At 43.8% G+C, this 23,851-nt stretch overlaps 1 protein-coding gene across 2 annotated transcripts; it reads left to right on the top strand.

Annotated features, from left to right (window-relative positions):
* The first annotated feature begins 13,862 nt into the window (after positions 1–13,862).
* LOC311133946 (tribbles homolog 2-like) lies at positions 13,863–23,377 on the top strand. 2 transcript variants are annotated; one of them, XM_084167573.1, is made up of 5 exons: positions 13,865–14,096; positions 14,513–14,642; positions 15,742–16,038; positions 19,837–20,129; positions 20,897–23,377. In XM_084167573.1, exons 3-5 carry the CDS (start codon positions 15,742–15,744, stop codon positions 21,366–21,368), a joined length of 1,062 nt encoding a protein of 353 aa, XP_084023699.1. In that variant the 5' UTR covers positions 13,865–14,096; positions 14,513–14,642; the 3' UTR covers positions 21,369–23,377. The 2 variants fall into 2 exon arrangements, with proteins under 2 accessions (XP_084023698.1, XP_084023699.1); XM_084167572.1 differs by having other exon boundaries at positions 13,863–14,642.
* Positions 23,378–23,851: the final 474 nt, after the last annotated feature.

Genomic DNA, 23,851 nt, shown 5'->3' with positions numbered 1-23,851 from the left:
GAATGAGCTAGGGGGCTAAAGAAGGTGTGAACAGTTCTTACACAGTATGAATTGTTGTGTATGGGAGATTAAGGAGAAATGGCACCTCAATCGCTCTCATACACAACAATACATTTACTGTCTAAGCACAACCCTTCACAACCAAAAAACCCTTTTCCATCTCAAAGTACTGTCCGTAAACCTCTCCAGCCCATTGACTTTGACAGATCATTCTTGTCAATAGTAGCCCTTTGCAGGGGAATTTTGTAGACATGTCTTTGTGTTTTGAGAATCTGCAGAGAGAATAATGAGGTGGTTGTGTCATTACTGTTGTAGTCTTGATTTTATTACTTTCAGTGTCCCTTGCTGGTTTCTGTCCCATAATCTTGTTGTGCTCCATAACCGCAAGGTGTGTCCGCTCTCTCATGCTTGTGTGCTCAAAATCCCCCCACTTTGGGGTGTTTTTCAGCAGGGCACTGTGGAATGACTCCAAATAACCTGAGTTTTACAACAACAACAAAAAGGTTCAAAAGGAAAAGGGGTAGACTAAATTGACTAAATGGTCTGGAAGATACTCTGTGGTCCTCAGGCTACCTCTAACCACATGTAACCCCGTAACACAAACACTACCCAATTCATGTCTATACCATGCTTACTGTAAATTGAGCTCTTAGCCGTCAGTTTGTAAATATTTTGGCCAACTTACCTTCACCTTGTGCAGAGCTAGGGGTTGGAAGCGCATGTCGGTGGAACCAGATTCTGTACCACATACAACAAAATAAACAACATTACACAATTTAACCACCCCACTAATTTTATTGACCTCTACTAGACTGGCTAGCTAAGCATACCTAACATGGACATTTCAATATTGTCAGCTTGCTGTTAGCTAACTAGTGTCAGCAAGATGGCTAACCAGCTGAGACTGGCTGAGAACCAACTAACCAACCATACAGAGTGAGTTAGCTATATTGACAATTCTCTTTTTTGTAAAAAAAGTATTTTCCAGACAAGGCTGGAATAGATGGCTGCCAAATTGAGATATTCTTTAGTTGGTAACATTAGCTAGCTTACGTTAACTAATGTCAGTCAAAGATAGAACAAACAAACAAACATGTTTACTCTGCTGCAGGTAGCTACCAGTCTAGCAGTGACTACCATGGCAAAGGTGAAATTGATTAACAGTGTGTATACCAAAAGATAGCTATATGATTTAGCTGATGGCTTTCAGAGTTCAATACAGGACTGTTACGTTAGCTAGCTAGCTAACTTACCCAGCTAGGCTAGCAAGCTAGCTAACGTTAGGTTACCTCTAATTGAGAATCTTCCATTTTGTTGTGAAGGGAAAAAAATTGCTGGTATTGCATCACTTCTCAGCTGTCGTCAAAATGTATTCCCCATCAGTTCAGCCTCAAAATCCCTCTGATAATCTTTGGTCACCGCATCATTCTTGATATCTGCAAGCCACTGGCAGAATCGGGATGAATCTCTAGTAGGTAGAATGGTAAAAGATAACTCATTTTCGCGCTTGTTTGTAATTAGCACAGCCAGGCACTGAACACCACACGGGCATGATGACAAACAGTGAAAAACAAACGTTTTCAAAATAAATCTTGCTTAGAGAAGTTCTGAGATTACTATGTGTTGGTCGTTCGAAGTAAACAACGGCCATATAAAAGTTTGTGGCCACGCCCCCTCTACCTAGCAGGCGGGCGGTATCAGCATTCGCTATGAATGCCGGACTTTGTGGTTCACTATGAGCATACCAATACACAGGGAGTCAAAACTTCACGATTCTACCAGTAAAACTAATATGTGCTAGTTCTAGCTTGTGGTTTGGATAATTGCGTTGTTTATGATAAAAACGTAATGTTGTTAATATAGTAATGACTATATGCCATGGCAGAGCCAGGATGAAATTCCCCTTTAATGATGGTGTTGGAGTTGTGTGCGGCCACACAGTCGTGGGTGAACAGGGAGCACAGGAGGGGACTAAGCACTCACCCCTGAGGGGCCCCCGTGTTGAGGGTCAGCGTGGCAGATGCGTTGTTGCCAACCCTCACCACCTGGGGGGGGGGCCCGTCAAGAAGTCCAGGATCCAGTTGCAGAGGGAGGGGTTTAATCCCAGGGTCCTTAGCTTAGTGATGAGCTTGGAGGGCACTATGGTGTTGAACGCTGAGTAGTAGTCAATGAACAGCATTCTTACGTAGGTGTTCCTTTTGTCCAGGTGGCAAAGGGCAGTGTGGAGTGCAAATGAGATTGCGTCATCGATGGATCTGTTGGGGCGGTATGCGAATTGGAGTTGGTCCAGGGTGTCTGGGATGTGAGCCATGACCAGCCTTTCAAAGCATTTCATGGCTACAGATGTGAGTGCTATGGGGCGATAGTCATTTAGACAGGTTACCTTGGCGTTCTTGGGCACAGGAACTATGGTGATCTGCTTGAAACATGTAGGTATTACATACTGGGTCAGGGAGAGGTGAAAATGTCAGTGAAGACACTTACCAGCGCATGCTCTGAGTACGCACCCTAGTAATCCGTCTGGCTTTGCGGTCTTGTGAATGTTAACCTGTCTTACTCACATTGGCTATGGAGCGCGTGATCACACAGTCATCCGGAACAGCTGGGGCTCTAATGCATGGTTCAGTGTTGCTAGCCTCGAAGCGGGCATAGAAGGTATTTAGCTCGTCTGGTAGGCTTGCGTTACTGGACAGCTCGCGGCTGGGTTTCCCTTTGTTATCCGTGATAGTTTGCGCATGCCCTGCCACATCCAAGGAGCGTCAGTAGAGCCGGTGTAGTAGAATTCGATCTTGGTCCTGTATTGACGCTTTGCCTGGTTGATGGTTCGTTGGAGGGCATAGTGGGATTTCTTATAAGCGTCCGGATTTGTGTTCCACTCCTTGAAAGTGGCAGTCCTAGCCTTTAGCGCAGAGAGGATGTTGCCGCTTCATCAGACCACTTCCGTATTGAGCATGTCACTGGTACTTCCTGTTTGAATTTTTGCTTGTAAGCAGGATTCAGGAGGATAGAGTTATGGTCAGATTTGCCAAATGGAGGGCGAATGAGAGCTTTGTATGCATCTCGGTGTGTGGAGTAAAGATGATCTAGAGTTTTTTTTGCCTCTAGTTTCACAGGTGACATGCTGATAAAAAGATTGTAAAACGGATTTCAGTTTTCCTGCATTAAAGTCACCAGCCACCAGGAGTGTCGCCTCTGGGTGAGCATTTTCTTGTTTACTTATGGCCCTATACAGCTCGTTGAGTGCGGTCTTAGTGCCAGCATCGGTTAGTGGTTGTAAATAGACAGCTACGAAAAACATAGATGAAAACTCTCTTGGTAAATAGTATGGTTTACAGCTTATCATGAGGTATTCTAACTCAGGCGAGCAGAACCTCGAGACTGCATCAATATTAGAGATTGCGCACCAGCTGTTGTTAACAAAGAGACACACACACACCCTCCCCTGAGCTTCCCCGACGCCACTGCTCTGTCCTGCCGATGTATGGAAAAACTGCTCGATTTATATTTACCAGGTCCTTGTTCAGCCACAACTCTGAGAAACATAGGATATTACAGTTATTCAGATCACATTGATAGGATAGTCTCGAACTGAGCTTATCCCCAGAGCTCATCCAGTTTATTCTCTAGTGATTGCACGTTCACGAATAGAATGGAGGGTAGAGGCGGATTATCCACTCTCTGACGTAGTCTCTTCAGGCATCCCGCACGCCGGCCTCTATAGCGCCGTCTCCTCCTTCTTCAAGTGTCAGAGATTTGGGCCTGGTCCGGGATAAAATTGTTGTCTCTACCTTCTTGCCTTTGTGCTGTTGTCTGTGCCCAATAATGTTTGTACCATGTTTTGTGCTGCTACCATGTTGTGCTGCTGCCATATCCTGTTGCTATCATGTTGTTGTCATGTGGTGTTGCTACCATGCTGTGTTGTCATGTGTTGCTGCCATGCGATGTTGTTGTCTTAGGTCTCTCTTTATGTAGTGTTGTGGTGTCTCTCTTGTCGTGATGTGAATTTGTCCTATATTTTTATTTTGAATCCCAGCCCCCGTCCCTGCAGGAGGCCTTTTGCCTTTTGGTAGGCCGTCATTGTAAATAAGAATTTGTAAATAACTGACTTGCCTAGTTAAATAAAGTTTAAATTGTAAAAAAGATTTTAAAATATGTCATTCACCTCCGACTCATTGAAGTTGAAGTCCTCGTCCAAATCGAGGTTAGTGATAGCTGTTTTGATGTCCAGAAGCGCTTTTCGGTCACAGATGGCAGAAACCTTATGTACAAAAAAAGTTAAGATCAGCACAAAAAAAATACATAAAATACCACAATTGGTCAGGAGCCCGTAAAACAGGCTTTATTCCCTCCAGCGCCATTCTCAGCAAGTGAGTCATTATTAACCAAAAAATACCCAGCTAAAATACCCATCTTAAATACAGCTAAGCCAAGAAACTAGCCAATAGCTTGGAGGGGCTGATGCAATCCGTAACCATTCTGACTTTCAGTTTCCTTCATGGTCATCACTTCCGAATATTTATTGCATTGTTAGGGACATGACTTCTTATTGAGAAATAATTTCACAAGAACCGCTCAACTCAGCATTTTCCACTTTGTTTGTGAGTTAAGTAATCCCTCACATTTCCTCTGAAATAAACAAATAAGGGGAAGGAACAGGGAAGTCCCTCTAATAGGTAATTGGGTGTCATGCTATGCTACCCATGTGAGCGATTAAGTTGAAGTCGCTTGGCTTTTTCCGCAAGCCCATAATTAGATGCACCACTTAAAGTAGCATTCACATCTTTCCTCCCAATCAAATCAAATCAAATCAAATTGTATTGGCCACATGCGCCGAATACAACAGGTGCAGACATTACAGTGAAATGCTTACTTACAGCCCTTAACCAACAGTACATTTATTTTAAATAAAAAATTAAAATAAAACAACAACAAAAAAGTGTTGAGAAAAAAAGAGCAGAAGTAAAATAAAATAACAGTAGGGAGGCTATATATACAGGGGGGTACCGGTGCAGAGTCAATGTGCGGGGGCACCGGCTAGTTGAGGTAGTTGAAGTAATATGTACATGTGGGTAGAGTTAAAGTGACTATGCATAAATAATTTACAGAGTAGCAGCAGCGTAAAAAGATGGGGTGGGGGGGCAGTGCAAATAGTCTGGGTAGCCATGATTAGCTGTTCAGGAGTCTTATGGCTTGGGGGTAGAAGCTGTTGAGAAGTCTTTTGGACCTAGACTTGGCACTCCGGTACCGCTTGCCGTGCGGTAGCAGAGAGAACAGTCTATGACTAGGGTGGCTGGAGTCTTTGACAATTTTGAGGGCCTTCCTCTGACACCGCCTGGTATAGAGGTCCTGGATGGCAGGAAGCTTGGCCCCAGTGATGTACTGGGCCGTACGCACTACCCTCTGTAGTGCCTTGCGGTCGGAGGCCAAGCAGTTGACATACCAGGCGGTGATGCAACCAGTCAGGATGCTCTCGATGGTGCAGCTGTAGAATTTTTTGAGGATCTGAGGACCCATGCCGAATCTTTTCAGTCTCTTGAGGGGGAATAGGCTTTGTCGTGCCCTCTTCACAACTGTCTTGGTGTGTTTGGACCATGATAGTTCGTTGGTGATGTGGACACCAAGGAACTTGAAGCTCTCAACCTGTTCCACAACAGCCCCGTCGATGAGAATGGGGGCGTGCTCAGTCCTCTTTTTTTTCCTGTAGTCCACAATCATCTCCTTTGTCTTGGTCACGTTGAGGGAGAGGTTGTTATCCTGGCACCACACGGCCAGGTCTCTGACCTCCTCCCTATAGGCTATCTCATCGTTGTCGGTGATCAGGCCTACCACTGTTGTGTCGTTGGCAAACTTAATGATTGTGTTGGAGTCGTGCCTGGCCATGCAGTCATGGGTGAACAGGGAGTACAGGAGGGGACTGAGCACGCACCCCTGAGGGGCCCCACATGTTGAGGATCAGTGTGCCAGATGTGTTGTTACCTACCCTTACCACCTGGGGGCGGCCCGTCAGGAAGTCCAGGATCCAGTTGCAGAGGGAGGTGTTTAGTCCCAGGATCCTTAGCTTAGTGATGAGCTTTGAGGGAACTATGGTGTTGAATGCTGAGCTGTAGTCTATGAATAGCATTCTCACGTAGGTGTTCCTCTTGTCATCATTTCTTCAATATTCAATATCATTTCTTCAATATTTCATTATGTAGTAAACACTCTATGGAGTGCTTTCGCAATCCTTTAAGTTAAGCTATGCTACACCACCTCACACCACCTGTAGCTAAAATCATTAAAACTGTGAAAACCTCTCCACTTGACCTTCTTCTGTTTCCCCCATATTGATATTCACAGGCTACACAGAGGCAGAGTGTTGAGTGTTGAGGCAGGCTTCTAGGCTTCGCAGGAAATTCCAGAAGACACTGGAGGGATGGAGAATCTAAGCAACTGGACCAGTAGGCACTGGGAAGCCCTGGTCTATAAAGGGGTCCTTTCCCCTTTACACACACACACACACAGCATCCGACTACGCCACATGTCAAACCTCCAACCAACCTGATCCTTTCAGAGGATTGCTCCAGAGAGTAGAGTGCACTAGCATTGCCTAGATGTTACCCTTTTCAAAAAGAACAGGTCAAGAGAAACATGACCACATCTACTGAAACACAGTCCAGACAATGGATGGCTGTTAGCAGAGGCTCTGGTTGCTAGCACTGACTGGTGTTTGACATTGGTGTGACTGACCTAGTAGCTTCACAGGAAGCAGCACACTGCAGTATATAATGGATTGTGGATTAGCCAGAGGCAGCAGTGCCCTTAAGCCTTTCTCCTTCCTACAAGTGTTAGCAGACACTAAGCTCCCACCAGACAAAAGCATTCAATTCGGTCAATACCCAGACCAGCTGTTAGCTAAAACTAAACTACATGAGGGCGTAGGTTTAAAACGATCAACTGTCTCTGACAATTTGTTTAGGGGACAATATACAGTACCAGTCAAAAGTTTGGACACACCTACTCATTCAAGTGCTTTTCTTTATTTGTACTATTTTCTACACTGTAGAATAATAGTGAAGACATCAAAACTATGAAATAACACATATGGAATCATGTAGTAACCCAAAAAAAGTGAAACAAATGAAAATATATGTTATATTTGAGATTCTTCAAAGTAGCCACCCTTTGCCTTGATGACAGCTTTGCACACTCTTTGTATTCTCTCAACCAGCTTCATTAATAAAGGTTAAATAAAATAAAAAATATATTAAAGAAATACCAGCTTCATGAGGTAGTCACCTGGAATGCATTTCAATTAACAGGTGTGCCTTGTTAAAAGTTAATTTGTGGAATTTCTTTCCTTCTTAATGCGTTTGAGCCAATCAGTTGTGTTGTGACAAGGTAGGGGTGGTATACAGAAGATAGACCTATTTGGTAAAAGACCAAGTCCATATTATGGCAAGAACATCTCAAATAAGCAAAGAGAAACGACAGTCCATCATTACTTTAAGACATGAAGGTCAGTCAATACGGAACATTTCAAGAACTTTGATAGTTTCTTCAAGTGCAGTCGCAAAAACCATCAAGGGCTATTATAACAACCGGCCATATGACAACTGGCCGTGATTGGGAGTCCCATAGGGCGGCGCACAATTGGCCCAGCATCGTCCGGGTTTGGCCGGTGTAGGCCGTCATTGTAAATAAGAATTTGTTCTTAACTGACTTGCCTAGTTAAATAAAGGTAAAATTAAAAATTAAAAAAATTATGAAACTGGCTCTCATGAGGACCACCACAGGAAAGGAAGACCCAGAGTTACCTCTGCTGCAGAGGATAAGTTCATAAGAGTTAACTGCACCTAAAATTGCAGTCCAAATAAATGCTTCACAGAGTTCAAGTAACAGACACATCTCAACATCAACTGTTCAGAGGAGACTGCATGAATCAGGCCTTCATGGTTGAATTGCTACAAATAAACCACTACTAAAGGACACCAATAATAAGAAGAGACTTGCTTGGGCCAAGAAACACGAGCAATGGATATTAGACTGGTGGAAATCTGTCCTTTGGTCTGATGAGTCCTAATTTAAGATTTTTGGTTCCAACCGCCGTGTCTTTGTGAGATGCAGAGTAGGTGAACGGATGATCTCCGCATGTGTGGTTCCCACCGTGAAGCATGGAGGAGGAGGTGTGATGGTGTGGGGGTGCTTTGCTGGTGACACTGTCAGTGATTTATTTAGAATTCAAGGCACACTGCAGCGATACGTCATCCCATCTGGTTTGGGCTTAGTGGGACTATCATTTGTTTTTCAACAGGACAATGACCCAAAATACACCTCCAGGCTGTGTAAGGGCTATTTGACCAAGAAGGAGAGTGATGGTGTGCTGCATCAGATGACCTGGCCTCCACAATCCCCCGACCTCAACCCAATTGAGATGGTTTGGGATGAGTTGGACCGCAGAGTGAAGGAAAAGCAGCCAACAAGTGCTCAGCATATGTGGGAACTCCTTCAAGACCATTGGAAAAGCATTCCTCATGAAGCTGGTTGAGAGAATGCCAAGAGTGTGCAAAGCTGTCATCAAGGCAAAGGGTGGCTACTTTGAAGAATATAAAATATAAAATGTATTTTGATTTGTTTAACACTTTTTTGGTTATTACATGATTCCATGTGTTATTTCGTAGTTTTGATGTCTTCACTATTATTCTACAATGTAGAAAATAGTAAAAATAAAGAAAAACCCTTGAATGAGTAGGTGTGTCCAAACTTTTGACTGGTACTGTATAAACATGGGTTGTGTAAGGTCATGGAATCTATTTAAAACTGTATAGTCTTTGACTTGAGACTGTTGTTTGCACAACAGCATTTAGGATGTGTCACTCTTTAGAAATGGTTTGAACAGCCATTAAAGGTAATGTGCAGGTAATACAGTAGGTATGGTCAGGGATGTAGCTCAGTTGATAGAGCATGGCGTTTGCAACGCCAGGGTTGTGGGTTCGATTCCCACAGGGGGTATGAAAAAAATAATGTATGCACTAACTAACTGTAAATTGCTCTGGATAAGAGCGCCTGCTAAATGACTTAAATGTAAAATGTAGGTACAAAGGACTGAAATCACAACTCTCTCGTCACTGAGCTAGAATAAATAAATCAATAAGGACCGGTGGTGGGGGAGGGGGAAGGCCTTGGGGATTTACCGCTTCCTCAAAGGGCAGGGCCCCTCTTTCCTGATTAGACATTAATGAGCCATTAGAAACAAACTGCAATACACAAACTGTGCCTCCCTATGCAATACACCCACGGCCCTGCTATGTGTTGTGGAGCTGCTCCACTGTACCACAGCCAGCAGTAAGAAGTGTTAAAGGACAGTCATAATGTAACCCGACACCTACGACTTTTGATCTGTAAAGAGATTAGATCTCAGTGTCTAATGAGGTGGAGGTCTGTTAGAGCACGGGTAGTTGCAGTCAACAGGGCTGAATGGGTCATGATAGGTCCCAATACAAAAAAAGCATTGGATGAAGAGATCACAGAGATCACGCAGAGAGGCAGGGCAGCCTCAGGAAAGACCATAAGGGACAGCAGCAGCAGAGTGTAGACTCTTATAATTCAATCTAGAAAGAGGCATACATTAACAGAACCCAGCTAATTGAAAGGCTAGAGGAAGGTGACAGGTACTTTGTTGCTCCTGCTTCAAATGACAAATCTTTAATGTGATTAATAAAAGAGCAAACCAGATGGCATCATCAGGTTAAGTGAAGAAGTGAATCAAAATATGAAGCTTCATTTTAACCGTTCTGTTAATTTAATTAGATAAATTAGGCTTTTCCTTTTTCTTTGGATCTTTCTCTGTTTTCTTTGGATCTTTCTCTGTATTCTTTGGATCTGTCTTTCCAATTATTGAATTGTCTTTAAGATAAATGGGCTATAACTAAAATAGAAGCTTTGTCAAATGTCCTTGGGGAGCCTGAAAACAGGAGCACAGTCAGAACAGCAGGTACCGTCTGCCTGAGAAGAACACCACTGTCTAACTTGTTTATGCAAAAAGGACCTGTCGCTACAATGGAATTTCTGCTTTCGTAATCTCCTGCAATGCTGTGGCCGTGCCAGAGCGAGGCCAGGCCAAGTATGGTTGGCTCTGCTGTTATTTATCTTCCTGGCCGCAGTTAAGAAGTCCTGATGATGTTTTCCCTAACAGAGAACCATCCACCACAAAAGCAGCATGATGATGCAATACCCCAAACTTGCCCTTTTCTTTCCACTGACTGAATCACAATTACAGCAGTGGGAACAGACCAGATTTCTGGAAGCGTCTGTCTGTTATTAATGCCAGGAACTTCACTGTACTGCGTTCTGTGGTCTGATAGTTGAAGGGCCAAACTCCAAAGGAGCCATTGAAACCCCTAGAAGCACTGCTAATCCAATTACCTACAGACATACAGTACCAGTCAAAATTTTGGACACACCTACTCATTCAAGGATTTTTCTTTATTTTTACTTTGTAGAATAATAGTGAAGACATCAAAACTATGAAATAACACATATGGAATCATGTAATAACCAAAACAGTGTTAAACAAATCAAAATATATTTCATATTTGAGATTCTTCAAAGTAGCCATCCTTTGCCTTGATGACAGCTTTGTACACTCTTGGCATTCTCTCAACCAGCTTCACCTGGAATGCTTTTCCAACAGTCTTGAAGGAGTTCCCACATATGCTGAGCACTTGTTGGCTGCTTTTCCTTCACTCTGCCGTCCGACTCATCCCAAACCATCTCAATTGGGTTGAGGCGGGGGATTGTGGAGGCCAGGTCATCTGATGCAGCACTCCATCACTCTCCTTCTTGGTAAAATAGCCCTTACACAGCCTGGAGGTGTGTTGGGTCATTGTCCTGTTGAAAAACAAATTATAGTCCCACTAAGCCCAAACCAGATGGGATGGCATATCGCTGCAGAATGCTGTGGTAACCATGCTGGTTAAGTGTTCCTTGAATTCTAAATAAATCACAGACAGTGTCACCAGCAAAGCACCCCCACACCATAACACTTCCTCCTCCATGCTTTACGGTGGGAACTACACATGCGGAGATCATCCGTTCACCCACACCGCGTCTCACAAAGACACAGCGGTTTGAACCATAAATCTCCAATTTGGACTCGTCAGACCAAAGGACACATTTCCACTGGTCTAATGTCCATTGCTCGTGTTTCTTGGCCCAAGCAGGTCTCTTCTTGTTATTGGTGTCCTTTAGTAGTGGTTTCTTTGCAGTAATTTGACCATGAAGGCCTGATTCACACAGTCCCCTCTGAACAGTTGATGTTGAGATGTGTCTGTTACTTGAACTCTGTGAAGCATTTATTTGGGCTGCAATTTCTGAGGCTGGTAACTCTAATGAACTTATCCTCTGCAGCAGAGGTAACTCTGGGTCTTCCTTTCCTGTGGCGGTCCTCATGAGAGCCAGTTTCATCATAGTGCTTGATGGTTTTTGCAAATGCACTTGAAGAAACGTCCAAAGTTCTTGAAATGTTCTGTATTGACTGACCTTCATGTCTTAAAGTAATGATGGACTGTCGTTTCTCTTTGCTTATTTGAGATGTTCCTGCCATAATATGGACTTTGTCTTTTACCAAATAGGGCTATCTTCTGTATACCCCCCCCCCCCCCCACCTTGTCACAACACAACTGATTGGCTCAAACGCATTAAGAAGGAAAGAAATTCCACAAACTAACTTTTAAGAAGGCACACCTGTTAATTGAAATGCATTCCAGGTGACTACCTCATGAAGCTGGTTGAGAGAATGCCAAGAATGTGCAAAGCTGTCATCAAGGCAAAGGGTGGCTATTTGAAGAATCTCAAATATAAAATATATTTTGATTTGTTTAACACTTTTCTGGTTACTACATGATTCCATATGTGTTATTTCATAGTTTTGATGTCTTCACTACTATTCTACAATGTAACATTTTTTACAAATAAAGAAAAACCCTTGAATGAGTAGCTGTGTCCAAACTTTTGACTGGTAGTGTATAAGCTATAGCCTCTTTGTAAACTAGGCCTATTCTGAGCTAGCCCCCTCACGTATGCAACTGACATGGAAGGACAGCACATGACCTCCAAACCCAGTAGTGGTGGCCCCCTATCAGTTATGATAGCAATCTCTTGAAAATACATGGCTGGAGCGAATACCCACTTGACAGGAAGCCCCATTGCCTCCAGTCCATGTTCCCCAGGACATTTTGTATCATGGGTTACCAAGACAGCCATGTCTACATGACTCCAGCATCAAGCTACGCCACTGCACTATTTACAGACTGCTATTTATTGGACTAAGATCAATCAATCAATCAAATGTATTTATAAAGCCCTTTTTACATAACAAAGTGCTATACAGAAACCCAGCCTAAAACCCCAAACAGAAAGCAATGCAGATGTAGAAGCACGGTGGCTAGGAAAAACTCCCTAGAAAGGCAGAAACCTAGGAAGAAAGTTATTGGTTTATCATTGCACTATTCACAGACTGCTATGTTCCCAACACAAATGATAGTGTTTCATAACCCTTCCATGTGAGTGTTGATGCAGAGGGTGATTCAATCAACATCAAACTGTGACTCACAGAGGTCAGAGTTAATGTAGGGAGACTGAGGCAGCAGGCAGGCAGGGGGAGAAATGCTCCCAGAGAATATTTAGGGATATTTAGTGCTGCCAAGTTACATTGCGAAGAGTGACAATTTCATGGCTGTAGCTTCAGGCAATGTCTCTAGCAGTCATTCAACACTGTGTGTGCGGCTGAAATGTTTCCATTTTAAGGCAAAGATGATCTCCGACTCCCACTCATAGGGCTGTCTAGAAGTCACCATGGCACAGGCACAGGAAGCTGCCCTCACCCACATGCTTACACACACTTACACACATGCACGCGCACACACACACACAAACACCCACACACACACCATCTGACTCAGCTCAGGACCACACCAGTACTGAAGCAGTACATCCTCTCTTTGGTCACACAAAGACATGACTTTGAATGGAACATTTATCAGTTATTTTTCACATGTGCAACTCAAGCACAGGCCATTAAAAGCTGCCTGTGCAGAACTAATGATCCATGTGTTTCATTGACATGAATAATGTGAAATGCTCCTCTGTGTGTGTGTTAGTGACACATGCATGCATGTGTGTGTTTAAGTGACGCATACCGGGAGAAGTTATATCAATAGCTGGACAAAAGGCCTTGCCCACTTAATTTCCATCCTTTTGGAGCTTTGTCATCAATGTTAGGCCATTTTTTCCTGATACTTGCAATGTGTTGAACATAGCTAGCTAATGAAAGCGCTCTTCTAATTTTCAAAATCTATTTCTCCCCTTTTCCATGGTTGCAACATCAAACTGAAATTTTATAACCCATAACCCGTCCCATGTGCGTGCCATCCAGAGAGCATGCATTGTGAGAAATGGTGCAATACCATCACTGCTATTGAGTCATAGGAGGGGTGTGGCAAACCCTGTCCAACATATAGTTGGGTTTATAGTGGCATGTTTTCTGTTATTAAATAACATTCCCAATGTCCTTTTGGACAAATTAAATTACATGTGCCAACTCTGGCATGTGGACAAAATTGTTTAGAAAACATTTGGTCAGAGCAAATTTGGATTTTGTCACAGAATTACTATATGGCCAATGACTCGCAACACACCTTGTAACTTCAGATTTAAGTTGCACGATTCGTTTGTTCCATATGTAAACTACGCGAGTGACTATTGCGAGGTTCACCCGCCGATGTCGTCAAACCAGTGGGTGGAGCTACGATGTTGCAATCATGCTCAGTTGCGCATCATCAACTTCAATGCTGTAACAGAAAGGATATTTGAAGCCACTGCGCTCTCCGGTCTATTCTTAATCAGACGGGCAGTCGGTGGGGGCACGTCTGATTAGAAATCTACTTTTTAGGGACTCAATTTACAAATTAAAGGATTACTACGCAAGTGACCAAATAAGGGGACGTGTAGGCTACTCTTCCCTATGACCAATAATTATTTATTATACGAGGTTCCATACTTTGGACGAGTATGCGCTATGTTTTTCATTATTGTTTAAGAGCCTTTAAACAATTTTAAAGGTTTGTGTTTTCTCGGTTTATAAAAAAAGTTTCGAAGGTTTTCTAATAGCCTACGGTTTAGAAAACCTGTCATCGAAAGGAAAAACTTTCGATACACAAGTCGCTACCACACAGCCGGAATAAGGAACAAAAGCATCTGTACCAACAACACAGGCGGTGTTGCCGCCACACTTCAAAGCGAAATAACCTGTTCAATTTGTCAATGACTTTCATACCTCTTCTGCTTTGGCTCAGTGAACAGACATCCTGAGCAAGAACCAACGAAAGCTCATTTGAACTCTTATTTTATGCATACATAGCTAATTTGTAACTGTTTAAGTTACAAAGACTGCCTTGAACCACTATGCTATTTATTTTATAAAGGAAGAAAATAACATTTGTCTGAAGCTCTCCAATCTCTTTGGTTTCCTCAACAGCGCATGTGTTTTTGCTAAGTTTACTGCACATTTCGAGTTTCTTGACAAGCAAAGCACTACACCCGAAGCTGGAGTTACCAGACCATTGTTCTGTTTCGAAGAGCGGACCCCTTTGTCTTCCACCGCCAAGGTAACAGTTGTTAACATTTTTCGCCCTACCTTCAAAGTATGCATGTTTTTATCATTAGGCTACAGTTTAAGGGGTTGCTTGCAGTCCCGACTCGTATTGAGAATTCATTGATTTTTTTACGTGTATGCCTATGTTGTGAAACAACAAGGTTAAACTTTAGAAAGTGATGGTGAAACTCTTCCTACGAGTCACGACCTACCCCTCCTCGCGGCCGGGGAATGTCTATCGCAACATTGTATTCCCCTCGCGCTCACTGTTTCTCGGAATTGCTCACTGTTCTGACAATTTTCGCCCGGTTCAACAAATATTTATTTTTGACTAAAACATGACCCCCATGTGACCTCTCGTGGTTATAATGGCAATTTATCATAATTTTTTACCTGAACTTCTTGCGTTATTTGGCGCTTTCAAAACAACGGATAACTCGGAAAAACGAGGTCAACTCATGAACTTTGATCGTCAGAAAGTCGGTACTCTAGAAAGATGCCCGAGTTCCCGAGTTGGATGACGATTCAAAACGATTCTTCCCAGTCGAAGGTCGTTTTTTTTCGAGTTCCCAGTTGTCTTGAACGCTCGGAAGTCGGATATTTCCGCGTTCCCAGTTGTTTTGAACGCAGCATTAGAATAATCTAATGGAAGCGTGACGTCACTTTCATGACGTTTGCCCATGATTTCATTTGGGTGGCTGTGAATGACTCGTTGAGTCGGAGCCGCATTTCGAAAGAGACAGATAGTAATTTGAGTAATGCATAGCCTATTACAGGCAACACTGCTCATCAGTCGAGACTCCATGGCATCATCCAAGCTCTTTTAGCCTATTATATGGCACTGTGAAATGGTGGATATGATTCACATGTCTGCTAATGCAGTTCCCTTGTCACAGATTAATTGTATATTCAAGTTCCCCTTGTCACAGATACATTGTGTGTATACTAAAAAGGGGATTTGCACACACCAAGTTCTTCTAGCTAGTTTTGTCACTATGCATTTGAAATGTTGTCTTTATGTAACATGCATTTTCAGTGTATTCAATCTGTGGTTTAGTCACATCCTAGCATATGTCAATGAAACCCACTAAAACAACTTATGTGACTTTCAGATGAGTGTGAACATCTCCTCTCCCGCCCCTGCACCTACTCGTCCCCTGCGGCTGAAGCGGCTGGAGCTGGACGACCCTCAGGATGACACAGAGGCCCTGAAATGCAAGCGTCACCGGCTGAGCCTTCCACCATCATCCCCTGGCCTGGCCCCCTGCCTGAGGCCCCTGAGCCACAGTCCGGGCTCCGACCAGCACTGTGTGTCCTGCATTGGTCCCTACGTCCTGCTAGAACCCACAGAGGGGACAGAGACCTACAGGGCCATCCACAGGGTTACGGAGCAGGAGTACACCTGCAAGGTATGTATTGTAGCTAGCCCCATCACAGTATAGAGTGCAGTGGTGTACCGCAGTTTCACGGGCCCCTGCAAGGTCTGAGCAAGGGCCCCCAACCCCCAATATACACTGAGTGTAAAAAACATTAGGAACTCTTTCCATGAAAAAAATAAAAAATGTATGCACTCACTAACTGTAAGTCGCTCTGGATAAGAGCGTCTGCTAAATGACTAAAATGTAAATGTAAATGACAGACTGACCAGGTAAAAGCTGTGATCCCTTACTGATGTTACCTGTTAAATCTACTTCAATCAGTGTAGATGAAGGGGAGGAGACAGGTTAAATAATGATTTTTAAGCCTTGAGACAATTGAGACATGGATTGTGTATGTGTGCCATTCAGAGGGTGCCTTTGAACGGGGTATGATAGTAGGTGCCAGGCGCACAGGTTTGAGTGTGTCAAGAACGACAATGCTGCTTGGTTTTTCACGCTCAACAGTTTCCCATGTGTATCAAGAATTGCCCACCACCTAAAGGACATCCAGCCAACTTGACACAACTGTGGGCCAGCATCCCTGTGGAACGCTTTCGACACCTTGTAGAGTCCATGCCCCGACGAATTGAGGCTGTTCTGAGGGCAAAAGGGGGTGCAACTCAATATTAGGAAGGTGTTCTTAATGTTTTGTGCACTCAGTGTGTGTGTATATATAACAAAAAAATAAATGCAACATGTAAAGTGTTTCATAAGCTGAAATAAAAGATCCCAGACATTTTCCATATGCACAAAAAGCTTATTTCTCAAATTTTGTGCACAAATTTGTTTACATCCCTGTTAGTGAACATTTCTCCTTTGCCAAGATAATCCATCCACCTGACAGGTGTGGCATATCAAGAAGCTGATTAAACAGCATGATCATTACAGGTTCACCTTGTACTGGGGACTATAAAAGTGTGCAGTTTTATCACACAACACAATGCCACAGATGTGTCATGTTTTGAGGGAGCGTGCAATTGGCATGCTGACTGCAGGAATGCTGTTGGCAGAGAATTGAATGTTAATTTCTCTATCATAAGCCGCTTCCCACGTCGTTTTAGAGAATTTGGCAGTACGTCCAACCGGCTTCACAACCGCAGACCACGTGTAACCACGCCAGCCCAGGACCTCCATATCCGGCTTCTTCACCTGCAGGATCGTCTGAGACCAGCCACCCGGACAGCTGATGAAACCGAGGAGTATTTCTGTCTGTAAGAAAGCCCTTTTGTGGCGAAAAGCTCATTCTGATTGGCTGGGCCTGGCTCTCAAGTGGGTTGGCCTATGCCCTCCCAGGCCCACCCATGGTTGCGCCACTGCCCAGTCATGTGAAATCCATAGATTAGGGCCTAATTCATTTATTTAAATTGATTTATTTCCTTATATGAACTGTAACTCAGTAAAGTCGTTGAAATTGTTGCATGTTGCGTTTTATATTTTTGTTCAGTATATACACTACATGGCCAAAAGTATGTGGACACGCCTTCAAATTAAAGGATTCGGCTATTTCAGCCACACCCGTTGCTGACAGGTGTATAAAATCGAGCACACAGCCTTGCAATCTCCATAGTCAAACATTGACAGTAGAATGGCCCCTACTGAAGAGCTCAGTGACTTTCAACATGGCACCGTCATAGAATGCCACCTTTCCAACAAGTCAGTTCGGCAAATTTCTGCCCTGCTAGAGCTGCCCCTGTCAACTGTAAGTGTTGTTACCGTGAAGTGGACATGTCTAGGAGCAACAGTGGCTCAGCCGTGAAGTGGTAGACCACACAAGCTCACAGAACGGGAGTGTTGAAGCACGTAGCTTGTAAAAATTGTCTGTCCTCGGTTGTAACACTCACTACCGAATATTATACATTTTTTATTTTTTTGTGTCTTAAAAAAAAAACTGCCTCTGGATTTAACGTCAGCACAATAACTGTTAGTCGGGAGCCGAGCAGCTGCACACAAGCCTAAGATCACCATGCGCAATGCCAAGCGCCGGCTGGAGTGGTGGAAAGGTCACCGCTATTGGACTCTGGAGCAGTGGAAATGCGTTCTCTGGAGTGATGAGTCACGCTTCACCATCTGGCAGTCCGACGGACAAATCTTGGTTTGGCGGATGCCAGGAGAACGCTACCTGCCCGAATGCATAGTGCCAACTGTAAAGTCTGGAGGAGGAATAATGGTCTGAGGCTGTTTTTCATGGTTCGGCCTCTTAGTTCCAATTAAGGGAAATCTTAACTGTACAGCATACAATTACCTTCTAAACGATTCTGTGCTTCCAACTTTGTGCCAACAGTTTGGGGAAGGCACTTTCCTGTTTCAGCATGACAAAGTGAGGTCCATACAGAAATGGTTTGTGAAAGAACTTGACCAGCCTGCACAGAGCGCTGACCTCAACCCTATTGAACACCTTTGGGATGAATTGGAACTAATCACCCAGCATCAGTGCCCAACCTCACTAATGCTCTTGTGGCTGAATGGAAGCAAGTCCCTGCAGCAATGTTCCAACATCTAGTGGAAAGCCTTCCCAGAAGACTGGAGGCTGTTATAGCAGCAAAGGGGGGACCAACTCCATATTAATGCCCATGATTTTGGAATGAGAGATTGGAGAACCTTCCAGAAGGACAACCATCTCTGCAGCAATCCACCAATCAGGCCTTTATGGTAGAGTGGCCAGACGGAAGCCACTCCTCAGTAAAAGGCACGACAGCCCGCTTGGAGTTTGCCAAAAGGCACCTAAAGGACTCTCAGGCTATGATAAACAAGATCCTCTGGTCTGATGAAACCAAGATTGAACTCTTTGGCCTGAATGCCAAGCATCACGTCTGGAGGAAACCTGGCACCATCCCTACGGTGAAGCATGATGGTGGCAGCATCATGCTGTGGGGATGTTTTTTAGCGGCAGGGACTGGGAGACTAGTCAGGATTGAGGGAAAGATGAACAGAGCAAAGTACAGAGAGATCCTTGATGAAAACCTGCTCCGTAGCTCTCAGGACCTCAGACTGGGGTGAAGGTTCACCTTCCAACAGGACAATGACCGTAAGCACACAGTCAAGACAACGCAGGAGTGGCTTTGGGACAAGTCTCTGAATGTCCTTGAGTGGCCCAGCCAGAGCCTGGACTTGAACCCGATCGAACATCTCTGGAGAGACCTGAAAATAGCTGTGCAGCAACGCTCCCTATCCAACCTGACAGAGCTTGAGGCGATCTGCATAGAAGAATGGGAGAAACTCCCCAAATACAGGTGTGCCAAGCTTGAGGCTGCCAAAGGCGCTTCAACAAAGTACTGAGTAAAGGGTCTGAATACTTATGTAAATGTAATATTTCCGTTTTTTATTTTTAATACATTTGCTAAAATGCGGTGTGCGCAATGAGCATGCTGTGTTGGCTTAGTCAAGTCATTTAATTGTCACTACTGGCTTACAAGCAGGGTTTCCCAAACTCAGTCCTGGGGTCCCCCTGGGTGCACATTTGGGCTTTTGCCCTAGCACTACACAGCTGATTCAAATATTCAAAGCTTGATGATGAGTTGGTTATTTTACTCTGCTGTGTAGTGCTAAGGCAAAAACCAAAACATGCACCCAGGGGGGGCACAAGGACCGAGTTTGGGAAACCATGGCTTACGGTGAAGTTGACCTATGCACACATCCTTTTGGTGTGACATTATTTGACAATGAGTTCACTCAAGTGGGTACATTACCCTCAGTGGATACATTACCCTCAGGAGAAGACATTCATATAGTCTGTAGTTTGTAATTTGACCATGACCTTATGAACTATGACCTCTAACCTAACTCTACCAGGTGTTCTCTATGAGGCGGTACCAGGAGTTCATCGCCCCCTACATTCGCCTGCTGCCCCACGACAACATCTGCCGCATCGCTGAGGTGGTGACGGGCGAGCACAGCGTCTTCGTCTTCTTTCAGCGCAACTACGGCGACATGCACTCATACGTGCGCACGTGCAAGCGGCTCCAGGAGGAGGAGGCGGTGCATCTCTTCAGCCAAATGGCGGTGGCGGTGGCACACTGTCACAAGCATGGCGTGGTCCTGCGCGACCTCAAGCTGCGCAAGTTTGTCTTCGTGGACCAGCAGAGGTTAGTAGTTTATGCTCTTCTTAAAGTGGCATTCAGCAGTTGAAACAATAACAAAGCGCTCTACCCACCCCTGTTTCGGTAAAAAGCTAAGGGATGGATAAACGTAACGACTGACCATCTACTGTATAAAAATTCTAGTTTTAACCATAGTTTGAGGCTATATAGTGTTTGTTTAAATTGACTTTGTTTAATAACATTGGAGTAAAATGGGCTATTATTTTGGGTTCTAATGGGATAAGTTATATTCTTCAAGAATCAATGGGTAGATATAATTCATTTTAAGTCAAGAAATGGATGTAGTAACTGCTGATTGCCCCTTTTAACTTATTTAACTTAACCTAATTTTAGCTGAGGAACATGGTCATTGGATTTTCTGTTTGCAGGTTGGATTGACTTACAGTAGTGACTGAGACATGTGGCCCAAATTCATCATCTGAATGTTTACTTGAGACAAGACAGCCAGGCATATGTGGACTAAGTTCAGTTGCATTATGTCACTGCTAAAGAAGGCCCTTTAGTTAAGCAACTGTCAAAATGGCACTAAAGCTCCTCATGATGCCTTCATCATAACAGCTATGTCATGTGATTAGGGCTATATTTCTCCCACCCTGTAAACACAGGTGTCATTCCAGACAGAGTTATGTAAGCTACTGTATTATGCATATGACCCAGTGAATCACACAAAGCAGAAAACGACATGTCGTCGCACCATGTGGGGGTATGATGATGATGACTCAACATCTCTCTCTGGTTCTCCTTCCTTTCAGGACCAAGCTTGTTCTTCATAACCTGGAAGACTCCTGTCTGCTCCACGGGGACGACGACTCTCTTACGGACAAGCACGGCTGCCCGGCCTATGTGGGCCCCGAGATCCTCAACTCGCACCACTCGTACTCAGGGAAGGCTGCTGATGTCTGGAGCCTGGGCGTGGTGCTGTACACCATGCTGGTGGGTCGATACCCGTTCCAGGATGTGGAACCCGCCGCCCTCTTTAGTAAGATACGCCGGGGGACGTTCACAGTGCCAGAGTCGCTCTCGGTGCGGGCCAAGTCGCTGGTGTGCTGCATGCTGCGTAAAGCACCCTCTGAGAGACTGGAGGCCTCGGAACTGCTGCTCCACCCATGGCTGAACTGTTCCAACAACACAACACCTCCCAACACGCACCTCAACGCCAGGAACTGCACTGACCAAGTGGTCCCCAGCTACACAGAAGCGACTGAGGACACGGGCTGTTTCTAGAATAAAAAGAAAAATGTCCTCTGTCCTTTGTCGCAGTGATGCAAGTACAGCAGTATAATCTCCGTAGAGGGAATACTGGTAATGCAGGGGTTTTTCCTACCTACCTTACATGTTTGGTGACACTTAAGAAACATAACATAGTCAAATGGCATTACAAATTGCTAATGTCTAACTGCAGTTTGGTATCAATGTTGTCAAAGCTTTGTTAATCTGTTGTTAGACATTAGCATGTATAGATGTTGAAGTTGTGCTTTTGAAGAAGTTGTGAACGTGTTCTGCAGGGCCCTTAATCGAAATTGATACCAAATGTATTATATAGTTCTGTGTCATGAAGCATGTGTTTGTTTAGGTAGTGACATTGCTGTTCCGCAAAGCAGTAACTACTAACTACTGGATCTCCTGGCCACATGTGTAACAGACGCCTCCTTCCAGTTAGATGTACATCTGCTTGTCTAGGGTCCAATGCAGTTATTTCCACACTGCAGTGTAACATCAAGAAAAGCGCTTTTCAAAAGCTACCCAACTATTGTGCTTTAACCAATGGAAATTGTTTTGTTGACTCAATGGGAATCACAGGTGAAAACAGTCCTCCAGATACCTTGCCCCATATAGAAGGAGTCTGTCTAGCAGTATTCCCCTTTCGCAGAAAGCAGTAATTTCACCAATTTTTGATCGTGAGCAACTCAGTTGGGAACACTAAATTGAAGATGTATACTGAACAAAAATGGAAACGCAACAATTTCAAAGATTTTACTGAGTAACAGTTCATAGAAGGAAATCCGTCAATTGAAATAAATTCATTAGGCCCTAATCTATGGACTTCACATGATTGGGCAGGGGCGCAGGAGGAGCCCACTGCGGAGCCAGGCCCAGCCAATCAGAATGTGTTTTTCCCCACAAAAGGGCTTTATTACAGACAGAAATACTCCTCAGCTTATGGCGGCTTATGGTAGAGAAATGAACATTCAATCTCTGGCAACAGCTCTGTTGGACATTCCTGCAGTCAGCATGCCAAATGTACGCTCCCTCAATTTGAGACATCTGTAGCGTTGTGTGACAAGACTGCACATTTTAGTGGCCTTTTATTGTCCTCAGCACAAGGTGCCCTTGTGTAATGATCATGCTGTTTAATCAGCTTCTTGATATGGCACACCTGTCAGGTGGATGGATTATCTTGGCAAAGGAGAAATGTTCACTAACAGGGATGTAAACAAATTTGTGCACAAGATTTGAGAAAAGCTTTTTGTGCTTATGGAAAATGTCTGGGATCTTTTATTTCAGCTCATGAAACGTGACCAACTTTACATGTTGCGTTTATTTTTGTTCAGTATATATCTGACAGGACTGATACCTGATGCCTCTGAACTTGATGAAATCCTGGAATACTTGAAGCACGTTTTGTGCCTTTGTTTGTGTGTACTGTTTACATATTTTAGTGACATCTGGATCCTACCAACCATTAAAGTGCCTTGTTTTCATAACCACAGTTTGTTGTAGTCCCCCTCCCCTATCTTATATCCCTATCAGAACTTCACCAAGCTTTTCTTTACCAAAGACTTAAGCTACCCTCAGTCATTACTTATGGTGTGCCGATCCAGGTTTAGTGAGCTGTGATTCAGTGATAGTTCAGCATGGTGTCCTAGATCCGTAGACAAGTGTAGTCGTCATTACCTCAAGCGTGAGTTAAATGTCTGTAGTATATAGTGCTGTAGTGTACTTTAAACACCCATATAATGGTGAAACTGTGTTAGTATCTGTTGACCTGAACAAAGGCATCACATACATTACACCGTAATGTGTGGTGTTAGTCGTGATGATGCCTGCATGCAGTTCGCTGACCCTAAATAGATCTCAGATCCTACTTGTTCTTTACTATGCCATAGCTCTTATTGTGACTTTTTATATAGGATGCAAAGGAAAGTACACTACATTTGGTTTTCTTAGGTTGGAGGGTTGGTGGATGTACTTTTTTGTCGTTTCCAGTAAAAATAAATCCTTCAACAAACGAACTGTTTGCCAATCCCGCTTTTTTCGATAAGACCACACATTGTCGTTGGAGATGGTTGTAACACACTTGTTCATTACCCAATCTCTATTTTTGTGTTCAGGGTCAGATAAATAATTCCAGGAATCAAGAAATTATTTAAAACTACAAACCCACAGAGCTTGATTCAGCTTTGATTAATACTAGGATGTACAGTGGAACTGACTATTATCTAGAGAAGCGCAAAACCGTGCAAGGACAGGGGTTATGACCAATTCATAGTAAAGATATCTGAATGATTTCTGCTATACATGTCAGCTACTACAGCGACTGAAATGACTGCAACACAACACTTACAGTGAGGGAAAAAAGTATTTGATCCCCTGCTGATTTCGTACATTTGCCCACTGACAAAGAAATGATCAGTCTATCATTTTAATGGTAGGTTTATTTGAACAGTGAGAGACACAATAACAACAACAAAATTCAGAAAAACGCA

This window comes from Coregonus lavaretus, assembly GCF_964263955.1.
Source record: "Coregonus lavaretus genome assembly, chromosome: 8".
Classification (NCBI taxonomy): domain Eukaryota; kingdom Metazoa; phylum Chordata; class Actinopteri; order Salmoniformes; family Salmonidae; genus Coregonus; species Coregonus lavaretus.
Note: the sequence above shows the minus strand (reverse complement) of the source record. Positions and strands in the feature narration are given on the sequence as shown.

Excerpts from the sequence above, each read along its gene's own strand:
- LOC311133946 (XM_084167572.1), top strand. The coding sequence starts at position 15,742 with ATGAGTGTGAACATCTCCTCTCCCGCCCCTGCACCTACTCGTCCCCTG. Across the intron at positions 16,039-19,836 it reads AGCAGGAGTACACCTGCAAG|GTGTTCTCTATGAGGCGGTA; the intron begins GTATGTATTGTA and ends TAACTCTACCAG. Across the intron at positions 20,130-20,896 it reads GTCTTCGTGGACCAGCAGAG|GACCAAGCTTGTTCTTCATA; the intron begins GTTAGTAGTTTA and ends CCTTCCTTTCAG.